The sequence below is a fragment of the Rhinichthys klamathensis genome, unplaced genomic scaffold (genome assembly GCF_029890125.1).
Source record: "Rhinichthys klamathensis goyatoka isolate OS25496 unplaced genomic scaffold, OSU_Roscu_1.1 h1tg000006l_1, whole genome shotgun sequence".
NCBI classification, from domain to species: Eukaryota; Metazoa; Chordata; class Actinopteri; order Cypriniformes; family Leuciscidae; genus Rhinichthys; species Rhinichthys klamathensis.
The window spans coordinates 1482551-1494642 of NW_026606559.1; the positions used below are offsets into that span (position 1 = coordinate 1482551).

At 37.8% G+C, this 12092-nt stretch overlaps 1 protein-coding gene across 2 annotated transcripts; it reads right to left on the reverse strand.

The window, feature by feature from the left end:
* Positions 1 to 832: 832 nt before the first annotated feature.
* On the reverse strand, positions 833 to 9858 carry kcnv1 (potassium voltage-gated channel modifier subfamily V member 1). Of its 2 annotated transcripts, none has more exons than XM_056257060.1 (3): positions 9514 to 9858; positions 6533 to 7501; positions 833 to 1423 (listed from the first exon to the last, which is right to left on the reverse strand). In XM_056257060.1, exons 2-3 carry the CDS (start codon positions 7476 to 7478, stop codon positions 912 to 914), a joined length of 1458 nt encoding a protein of 485 aa, XP_056113035.1. In that variant the 5' UTR covers positions 7479 to 7501; positions 9514 to 9858; the 3' UTR covers positions 833 to 911. The 2 variants fall into 2 exon arrangements, with proteins under 2 accessions (XP_056113035.1, XP_056113025.1); XM_056257050.1 differs by lacking the exon at positions 9514 to 9858 and adding an exon at positions 8178 to 8259.
* Between the last annotated feature and the right edge of the window lie 2234 nt (positions 9859 to 12092).

The following is a 12092-nucleotide window of genomic DNA, read 5'->3' on the forward strand; positions in this document are numbered from 1 at the left end:
TGGGTGCTCTGGGTTTCATTTTGAACAAGCTGATTCATTAACTGTTGATTTTTTTTCCTGTGACAGAAAGCGTTTGTATAAATATTGTGTAATTGTTTTTAACAAGGCAAAGTTGAATAATAGGATAGATACACCTTGGCGTGGTTTTTTTAAGTTGAATGAAGGAAAAAAAACAGAATGGAGAGTTTTTTACAAACCACCATTGACCAAAAAGACAGGAGATTTACAATGGAGAATTGTTCATGGTGTTATTGCAGTCAATGCTTTTACTTCTGTTTTAAATCCTGAAAGCACTGATAAGTGTCCTTTTTGTGATGACAGAGAAACTATTTTCCATGCTTTTTTAAACTGTTATAGACTTGAACCATTGTTTTTTGTTTTAAAGGATGTTTTTAAAAAATGCCATGAGGTATTCTCACAAGAGATTTTCATTTTAGGATGTAAATATGTCTTAAAGAAAAAGTTTGTGTGTCAACTGCTTAATTTTGTGGTGGGACAAGCAAAAATGGCTATCTATTTGAGCAGGAGAAAAAAAATTGAACAGGATGTAGTACAAAACATTGTTGTATTGTTTTTCAATTTGGTACAATCTAGAATCTTAATTGATTTTTATTATTATAAATGTATTGGTGATTTGCCTTCCTTTGAAAATATTTGGAGCTGTAATGATGCTCTATGTGTTATTTTTGAAGATGAATTAATTTTCACACTTTATTGATTTATATTAAGATTTTGTTTATTATTTTGGAGGCTATATAATTGTAACAAGATGCATTTTTGTAAATAAAAGCTTTGTGAATTCTCTCTCTCTCTCTCTCTCTCTCTCTCTCTCTCTCTCTCTCTCTCTCTCTCTCTCTCTCTCTCTCTCTCTCTCTCTCTCTCTCTCTCTCCGGCAGCTTGCAGGCCTACTATTACCACCAGAGATCTCCTGCACTGCTGCGTGTACTGGCTCGCTCTCGCCCCTGCAACCGCAGCATCTCCAGCACGCTTCTGGCGTAGGCGTCCCGCAGGTTCACCCCTACCGCCGAAATATCTGAGGCCGAGTTGCGCGTCAGTCGCTTCAGTGCCTCCCCGTGCCTCAGCGCCGCTTCCTTCATTTTAAGCGTGAAGTAGCAGGCAGAGAAACGTTCGTTGATAATGGCAATAGGCAGCGAAAGGATGAGAATGCCAGATAGGATGCAGATGAAGGCCATCACCTTTCCTAGTGTCGTATCTGGACGGATGTCTCCGTACCCCACTGTGGTCATGGACGTGGTGGCCCACCACCAGGCGCTCGGCACGTTGGTGAAAGTGGTCTCCGGCATGTCGTGTTCGATGGCGTATTCCACTGTGGCGAAGATGGAGATGCCCACAGAAAGGAACAGCATCAGGAGGCCTACTTCCTCGTAGCACTGGGCGATCGTCATGCCCAAAGACTTGAGACCTGATGAGGAACACACAAAGAAGATAAAGATAAAGTTCATTAATCTAAAGGCCCGTTAACACAAACGCTTGTCACAGAAAAGAAAGAACTCAAACAATATTTACATGTTCAGAAAAAAATTACATTCGTGTCGGTGTGAACATATGCATTAAATGGATAGTTCACCCTCTTGTCATTCCAAACCTGGTTGCATTTCTTTCTTCTGCTGAACACAAAAGAAGATATTTGGAAGAATGATGATAACCAAACAGTTTCGTTACCAATATTCAAAGTCAAAGTATCTTCTTTTGTGTTCCGCAGAAGAAAGTCAGTCAAAGTGGTGTGCACAGGCGTTTAGACTAATATGAATGAATAGATTTATAGATTAATATAAATTGTATTTTAGGGCTCAATCAAATATATTCATAATGTTCTGATTAAATAATCAAACGAATTGCAAATAATTCAATGTAAAAAGTAACTTCAGAAGTCAATAAATTGGTTGTGTTACTTCCGTATCGAGTGCATGATTTTCAGGTGCATGTTATTTTTTTTAATACTTCTTAATATTTGTAATATTTGTCATAATTGAGTGCACTTAATAAATGTGTTAAATTAACAGACCTAATTTTAACATTATCACTGCACGCCAAGAGGTTAGGACCTAAATACTTAATTACTTTTAACCTTAGAACAATAACATGAACAAGGAGAGGCCTCTCAATTAATTAGGGAAGGAAAATCATTATGGCACTTTCAGGTAATTTGTGTCATGTCAACTTTCCCCAATGCATTGAACTCTATGTAACAAAGAATTAAGCATGTTTTATTGTGTCACTCTTTTTTAACACAATGCTTAAACAATTTCATATTTGACCCCATTTGCCACTGACTAATTGAAGCGTAGCTAATGATTACTGAACGGTTTGCATGCCAAAACATTACTTCTGTACCAACTAACATATAAGATGTTGCTGTTGATAGAATTTGAATCAGTGACCGCATGATTTTATTTCTGGTGTAACATGTTCTACAGAGATCATGAACTTCTCTAAGTGATAGATGTAAATGTGTCCAACAGATTTACGTATGCAAACAAGTTAAAACTATAAAGGATGGCTAGATATCCTCTCTAGAAGAACTATTTCATTGTAGATTAAAAAATCAGTGCCTGTATTTTATGTAGTAATGCTGCTGTTGGTCTAGCTTTCAGAGATCTGTACATTGTGTCAGCTTATTTTGGTTAGATCCCACAGCATCAAAACTTCTTTTCAGAAGTTTATATATATAAGGTTTATATACACTCACCGGCCACTTTATTAGGTACACCTGTCCAACTGCTCGTTAACACTTAATTTCTAAGCAGCCAATCACATGGTGGCAACTCAGTGCATTTAGGCATGTAGACATGGTCAAGACAATCTCCTGCAGTTCAAACCGAGCATCAGTATGGGGAAGAAAGGTGATTTGAGTGACTTTGAACGTGGCATGATTGTTGGTGCCAGAAGGGCTGGTCTGAGTATTTCAGAAACTGCTAATCTACTGGGATTTTCACGCACAACCATCTCTAGGGTTTACAGAGAATGGTCCGAAAAAGAAAAAACATCCAGTGAGCGGCAGTTCTGTGGGCGGAAATGCCTTGTTGATGCCAGAGGTCAGAGGAGAATGGCCAGACTGGTTCGAGCTGATAGAAGGGCAACAGTGACTGAAATAACCACTCGTTACAACCGAGGTATGCAGCAAAGCATTTGTGAAGCCACAACACGCACAACCTTGAGGCGGATGGGCTACAACAGCAGAAGACTCCACCGGGTACCACTCATCTCCACTACAAATAGGAAAAAGAGGCTACAATTTGCAAGAGCTCACCAAAATTGAACAGTTGAAGACTGGAAAAATGTTGCCTGGTCTGATGAGTCTCGATTTCTGTTGAGACATTCAGATGTTAGAGTCAGAATTTGGCGTAAACAGAATGAGAACATGGAACCATCATGCCTTGTTACCACTGTGCAGGCTGGTGGTGGTGGTGTAATGGTGTGGGGGATGTTTTCCTGGCACACTTTAGGCCCCTTAGTGCCAATTGGGCATCGTTTAAATGCCACGGCCTACCTGAGCATTGTTTCTGACCATGTCCATCCCTTTATGGCCACCATGTACCCATCCTCTGATGGCTACTTCCACCATGTCACAAAGCTCTAATCATTTCAAATTGGTTTCTTGAACATGACAATGAGTTCACTGTACTAAAATGGCCTCCACAGTCACCAGATCTCAACCCAATAGAGCATCTTTGGGATGTGGTGGAACGGGAGATTCGCATCATGGATGTGCAGCCGACAAATCTGCGGCAACTGTGTGATGCCATCATGTCAATATGGACCAAACTCCCTGAGGAATGCTTCCAGCACCTTGTTGAATCTATGCCACGAAGAATTGAGGCAGTTCTGAAGGCAAAAGGGGGTCCAACCCGTTACTAGCATGGGGTACCTAATAAAGTGGCCGGTGAGTGTATATATATAATGTATGTATGTATTAGGGGTGTAACGGTACATGTATTCGTCCCGAACATCACAGTTCAGTGCATACAAACGATGTATACAGTCAGTCACAGACAATCTACTCTCCAGTCCAGAAGGGGGCGCACACTGTAATGCAATGCTGTTTGCTAACTGTCACAACAGGAAAAAAACGCAAAAGAGAGTTCGGATAGCATGCTAGTAGCCTATACGCTGTTTCGATAAAGTTTTGTGATACGATCCACAAACTTCATGGAAAGGAAACCACAACGGCAGAAAGCAGCATCCTGTTTCTTTTTCTTCTTTATTTTACCAAAGCACAATGTATTGTTTTTATTGTGAGTGTACACAATTTGTGATTTCTTGAAAAAGCGCAATATTGAACTTTGTGCATTCGCCATTGTCACTGCATGTTAATGAACTCTCATGTGCAAAGAAAATGACACCATAGGCTAAATTTGCATTTGCCAGTGTGTGATTTGTGAATCTTACCGCAAAGGATCAGTCAAGAAGTAATATAACAGTAATGAAATCATCCAAGATATTCTAGCCTTTAAATATAGGCACCTAAGAACAGCTGCTACACTTTCTCACTCCAAAATGGCACGGCTTCTTGAGAAATGCTTTATATATTCTTTTTTTAGCTGCCTTGCTGAATACATTTACAGAAAGAACATCAAGCATCTAAAGTCGACACCTAGTCTACTTGTATCAAAGCATGTCCTTTTAGTTTTAGAAGTAGAAACCGTATTTTGTTATTAACACGCTGGCTTTCATGGGCCCTTGACCCACGTCTGAGGTATTGGAGTCAACATGACTGCCAGCGAAGAACTAGGTTTCTATTTTGAGAAAATGAAAATGCACTGGGGAACACTCGAAACCTTGATATTGAATTATTTTTCTATTCATTTCCATTCTGATCTTGGTTAATGTGTCACAGTTTGGTCTTAACACTGTTCATTTTTTTATGTTTATGGCTATTGTGACCGTCCGCCTTCGTTTGGTTTGTGTCTTCTGATCAGATTAGCTACTGCTGAGAATAAACACCTTCAGACGGGCAGAGAATGCCGCAGACAAGAGAGACCCCATTATTAAAATGTGACGGATATGAAAATAGGCTCTGACATTCCCTAGGTGGATTATCTGTCAGTGTTTACTTCTTCAGATATTTATCCTGAGAACAGAGCCGACATTGTCCGCTTAGAAATGTGTTAAAAACAGAATTATGGTGAGACCCTGTAAATACATTTCCATATTGAAGTTGATAGGACATGAAAAGCCCCAGTCCCATCAAATTCCCCAACTACCCTCCTTTTTAGCTCTTGCATCATGTTGTTTAATTTATTCATGACTTTGTGGCAGCATCTTAGAAAGAGATTCTTTCCTTCAAAAAAGATTAAACCCACAAGTCTGTGCTCGTTTGTCTATGGATCTTCCTCTAAGTCTCCATGGGTTACTGTCAAAATATGAATGGATGAAAAAATTTACTCACTCTCCCCAAAATAGACTGACATCTTCAGGAATTATTTCATTCCTCAGGATGTGAGTCCATTACGAGTCGATAGGGTGTTACAATGCACAAATGTTCAGGTGGAATGTGTGTTTGACTGACAGAAAGTCTAAACAAAATGCTTCCATTTCTACTCGATTTTATGTTTTCAGAGCTTCAGCTCAGTTTTCTTCATCTTCATTAATAAATAAATTCAAAATGTTCAGTACAGGTTTCGACTTTGACCCCAGTTAGATTTTTCCATGACCACTTCAATACTTCCATTTAAGGCAGCAGTTAAACTTACGTTTTTAAATGTAAATGATATTGAAATTTTCTTTTGCCAACATTTTTTTAGTTGACAGTGTAGTTTTTGCTTGCTTTAGCTAACACTCTAGTTTAAGTCATGTCATCTAACAACATATGATGCTTCATGTGAGAAGCAGGCTAAAGTTTTAGCATTTATTGGATGAAAATCTTGCCTTAATACTGTATGTGTCAATAAATGTATTTATGGTTGCATATTTTCAAACTGGTCAGTTAAGTGATTCGAGAGTACCAATGCCAAACCTGGTGTAGTGCCTGATGCACTTAAATACTTTCAGTAAATGACATCAACAATATCAGTCTGTTCCTCAAAGTGTGTTTGTATTTTTTTCTTAAATGAATTACAACAAGGTGCACTACTTTTCAAAAGTTTGGGGTCAGTAAGATTTTTTTTTTATATATATATAAATCTTTAAATAAATGCTTTTTTTATTCTGCAAGTATGCATTAAATCCATCAAAAGTGACAGTAAAAACATTTATAATGTTAATTTTTTTTTATTTCAAATAAACGCTGTTCTTTTGAAATTTCTATTAATCAAATAATCCTGAAAAAAAGTATCTTGGTTGTCAATGATAATAATAAGTAATAATTCTTGGCCACCAAATCAGCACATAGAATGATTTCTGAAGGATATATTTCACAATATAACTGTTTTTACTATATTTTTGATCAAATAAATGCATCCTTGGTGAGCATAAGAGACTTCTTTCAAAACATAAACAATTCTTACCAACCCCAAACCTTTGAACGGGTATTGTATGATTATTATATGATATGTTTCAATAGGTATATCACCTGTGGAGTGTCGGCCAAGTTTAAGCATCCTGAGTGACCTCAATAGCCGCAGCACCTGAACAACCCGTCCAACGTTCTCCAGCTCGGTAGACTCTCCATGAAGGTTTTCCACGGCCAGAGTCACATAGAAGGGCAGAATAGCCAGCAGGTCAATGATATTTACCACACTCCTGCTGAACTTACACTTATCTCTGACACACAAGAACCTGAGTACCAGCTCACCGGTGAACCAAATAATACAAATGTACTCAAGAACATCTAAGATGATAGGTGCACCAAGTATAGTGAAGTCCAGCGAGATCAAAGCCATGTTCACGATGGACACCACCAAAAAGAACATGGACAGCGTCCCAAACGTCTTGGCCGCCTTGGAGGAGTCCGGCTTCTCCATGAGGTCCCAGATGCGTTGGCGTAAGTCCTGGCACAAAGCTCCGGTGAAGTCCTCCTCCTCATTGTCCATTATCTCATCATCCTTACTAATATCCATCGTCTCTTTCATCTCCTTCCGGCGGTAGTACTTATCCCTGCAGCAACTGTCTATGCGGAGCTCATCGATACCCCAGTACTCGATCTCCTGAAGGAATGAGATCACGCACAGCTCCTCTCGAACATGTAAGTGACCTGTCTTGTAGAAGTTCATAATGTACTGGAAAGTCTGCGAGTTGCGGTCAAAGAAGAACTCATTCTCTAAGAAATCTGCATCGTCGCACAGGTCTAAAGCAGAGTCTCGATTGGAGAGGGCCAGCTTGCCCAGGCGAGTTTCTGGGTGGGAGGCCAAAAGTTCCTGAGAGAGGATATAGCGGCTACCTCCGACATTTATAATGAAGAAGTCCAGCTGTTTGTCGCTCGGCAGTGCGGGCTCGCTGAAGAATACGCTGGAGTCCAAGGACAGCAGTGAAGCGTTGTCCTCGTAGAACTCTGCCGGACTTGATGAATCTGTGATCATGTTGTTCTGGGTAATGTTGAGCCCTGAGAGAGCCAAAAGAGTACATTTAAAGTGCATTAATATGACAGACTGAAAAGAGCAGTATCAATAATAATGGGGATTTGGCTGCTGGTCTAAAGCTAGAATAAAAATGACACATCTTTGATATCACACGATTAACCTTGGGTGAACAAAATCCTGGGTTATCATGTTCCATGTTTTACACTGTTCTTATTTTATCATGGTTTAGTAAATATCCTTGAGTAGCCAAGTTTTGAGATTTCACACTGTAGTGAACCATTGGATAATGTTCTGATATTTATACACACAACTAGAATTATATCTGGTTATCTCAAAGTATTAGTGCACCCAAAAATGAAAATTCTGTCATCATACTCTCCATGTAAGTCAATGGGGTCCAATGTTGTTTTGTACAAAAACAGGCGAGATATTTGTCAAAATAACTACTTTTGAGGTCTGCAGAGGAAAGAAAGTTACAGGTTTGGAATGACATGAGGGTGAGTAATGGTGACAGAATTTTCATTTTTGGGTGAACTATCGCTTTAAATCTTTGTAAACAGTGTCTTCGCATCACTCCAGTTAATGCTTTTGCAATCTCGATTCAACGTTTTTTACTGTTTTCTTCAGATGCTGGAAATTCAGTTTCTGCAATTGTACAAAGCACATGAATATTTAATGAGGAAACCAACAACAACTCACCATTACATTCAAGCAGCATGTTGTTTCACTTTGATGCCTCGAAAGGAAAGTTTCATAACCCACAGTTAAAAGTGCCCTTTACTCTGGGTTTAAACAGTAGGGTTAATTGTAGTGTGAAGCCCTATGTGTGTGTTTTATATAACACACTACAGTGCTTCATCTGCTTTACTATTCCTACATGTGCACTTTAATAGATATAAGAAGACAGTTTGGAAGGTCTGTGTATACAGTAGGATATGTGTAATACCAACTTGAAAGCTCTGTGTATTGAATGAGCAAATTCCCTTAATGATTTTTTCCCCCTTTTTTACACCATCACTGGCAGACATCAGACACGGTGGGAGGGAGAAGAAGCCTTTGGCAGTGTCCTACTTCTTCAAAGCTGCATTGAGATTTAAATATTTTAGCTGGCCTGTCTAATTAATTGAACTAATGGTAGGCCTACTATTCTTGTAATTATTAATTCTCTTTGGTAACCTCTTCTGTAATATTGTCATGATGGTCATTTTAAAGCCTACGTTTTTAACATGATCCAATGGGATAACCGTAAAGAGGTCGGAGCACAATGTGGAGACTGAGAATACTTTTCAAAAGGGAACGATGCATTTAATTTTGTTTTTAAATAGTTTTATTTTTATTTACTAAATTTAAAGCAACCCACTGTAAATAAATAATCCTTGCTACACTGTAAAAAGTGAATGCAGGCACTGCTGTTTCATCTGATCCTTAAAAAAAACTTGGTTATTCCAGTCACATTTGAATAAAACGAGTCAATGCAGATGTCACCATATGAATTACATTTTAAAATAACTGATTAAATAGGTTTATATTTTTTACAGTGTAACTTAGAATTAAGTGTTTGTCCTGTTTACATCATTAACAACATAATCATTTATGTTGAAAAAAAGAAGGCATTGTCCTCTCTGAGATGAAAATGAAATGGATCCAAGAATGTCCGATTTTAAACATTTTCAGTGGGTAATATAGGCTAAATAAGAGTTTTTGTGGATCTAAAGTAGCTAATAACAACAAATGAAACAACACATTTATTAAATTTTATAAAATTAAACTAATATCAATCTCTCAATCTTTAAATTATTTTACTATTTAGGTTTATCTTCTTATTTAGTGTCGGATATACAGATAGACGCCATCTACAATTAGGCTATACCTGAAGACGAAATTAAATTAGTTTGGAATAAATTAATAGGATACGTTACTCAAAAAGCTTTATTTAAATAAGTAGCAAATAAACTAATGCAACATGTATTATTAACGACTAAAAATACATAACAAAGAACATTATACTGGAATACCAGTAACTCTGGACACCCACCTTCAGCCTATAAGCCTACACTGAAAGCACGCGCGCCTGTGTGAGGTGAGCTGGATCCATCTGGCTCTTTACCCTGTTCCCACTTCAAAAGATGTTGATCCTCTGTCGATAAACTGAAGAACATCATGTAAACGCCTTGTAATGTTCAAATCCGAAATGTTCACAGTGAAGAACAGATGCAACTCAAGGTTTCACAGGTTCACGAGAGTTCGGAACAGTTCTGACGCGCTCTCGTGCACCTTTCCTTTCCACAAGCGTTTTAACGGAGAGAGTGCGAGCTATCAACCAATCAGGAGACACTTTCAGGCTGCTAGGCAACAAACTCCAGACACTTAATACAACCAGTAAAAAAAGAAGCGTTGTAATCATCTGGAAAAATCAGAGCCTTCGCGGTCACGAGATCTACACCTGCGTGCGCGCAGCACCTAAACAGCAAACTATTCTTTGTTCGTCGTGGGTGGGTCAACTTTGACCTTAAACCTACGCTTGATTCAAATAACTTTTCCCACACATTTCAAAACAAAGTCCATGGTTGGGTAGTATGAACAGAGTGGACATGCATCTGCAAGTTGATTTATCAAACTCGGGTTTTATAGCCTAAAACTGATAATCAGTGTTCTCTGAAGGGAATATGTATAACTCTCAGAAAACAAAGCTCTTACTGGGGCATTTCCCTGGTACAAAGGGGAAAAGGAAAGAAAAAAGGAATCAAATTAATCACAATTGACATTTTTAAACGTTTACTACATTTGCTGTAAATGGTTAGACAGCTTTAGAGCATTGAGAATGGGTGTCTCAACTGTACCATTGTACTGTTTCTACTGTACACAACTGTGGGTTATTAAGGTTTGTCAGCCCCTGGGTTTAGCAAACCTGCAATGTAAAAGCATAACATATCACAAAACTCTTCTTAAACACATCAGGTGTTGATTTTACTGGGTTTTAAACGAATATACTCTTAAAATCAAGGTTCTTTGTTGACATTGATGGTTCCATAAGAACCTTTAAACATCCATGAACCTTTTTATTGCACAAAAGGTTCTTTATTTTGGAAAAAGGCTCTTTAGATTATTAACACGTTCTTCACACACACCATTAAAAAATGGTTCTTTTAAGAACTGTTCACTGAAAGGTTATCTTAAAAGTTATTTTATGTAATCGCTGTGAAAGCACCCGAACCTTTATTTTTTTGTGTGTGTAACAACTTGAACATTGGATAAAATGTGCAATCTACTGGATTAGACAATTGCTCATTTCACTGCAGGCCTACATATTATAATTGCATAACTGACCATGTGTCAATGAATGAATAAATGAATGAATGAGTAATGAATCAGCAGGTGAGATGGATCATCAATGTGTGGTAGGAGATGGTCAGAATAGAATACTATCTAGGCTACTTAACTACTCTAACTTACTATTACTACCATTGCTGTGCGCATAGTACAGTGTTGTTAGCTATGATCTTTAACATGTTTTTCCTTGCTTCCTTATTTGATCATTCCTTAATAATGTAACATTTCTACACAAAATTTAAAATGCTAAATGACTACTTAATAAAAAAAAATACTTGCTGAATGTAACATGCAATGTGATTATTATGTGACAAATGATGCATGCACCAAATGTAGTGAATAGCCTACTGTCGAAATGCTATTTTTACTGGTTCACATTATACAATAGCTTTTACCATGTTGCCCCCTGCTGTTAGTAAAAGTATTGCTGCCACCAAATTAATCAAATGTAAAAACTAATGTAAAAATACAATTCCCTTTCTTTACAGTGAGAGAACATAATTACTTAAATATATTTTATGGAAAATAGGCTATTTAAATTCAAATTTCCAGACATTGTATCTGAACTTTTATCTGTATCTGGTCCTAAATGAAATATTCTACATTATAAAGTGGTCCCAACATTTTTTAATGCCACACACATATAATTTACTTAGCCTCATGTAACAAACATGTTAGAGAACATGTTAAACATGTTACTGTCAGGCAGCTTCAGTCACCTACACTTAGAAGTGCATATTGACTGAAGTTATCATTCCGCCTAACATACCCAAAGAAGAAATGAAGTCATACTAATTTGGAAAAACATGGTGGTGTAAAAATGTCAGAATTGTAGGCCTATTTTTGGTACAAGTCCTTTTAATATGAATTTATCCGCGTGGTCACGTGATAGCCCGCCCTTTCTTTTCAAACGCCATGTTTACTGCGCACGTACATCACCACCAATAGGCAGCAACACACAGTGAGTATATATTAAAGTATAAGCGCATGGGTTTTATAAACTGTATACTTTTCTCTAAGTTGTGTTTTTACGTACACGAAGGCAGGTCTTGTCATGATTTGTTGTTGCAAAAGGGAATATAATTGTGTTTTGGTGAGCAAGTAGGCGGGACAAATAAGCTAGTCTGTGCTATCAATCTCGCGCCGCCTAAAAGCTTTAACTTAAGTCATGTATACGGAAAAGTTTGATTTTCACTCACGTTTGCTTGTATACATCTTATATGTTCACCAGTTTACCTTGCATTTGGTCGTAATTTTATAGCTTGTTAGCATGCTAAAGGTTTG

Bases quoted from the DNA above. Each gene is read 5' to 3' on its own strand.
- kcnv1 (XM_056257050.1), bottom strand. The intron at 1,424-6,532 runs GTGATATACCTA...GTTCCTCATCAG, and splicing joins ACTTGGCCGACACTCCACAG to GTCTCAAGTCTTTGGGCATG.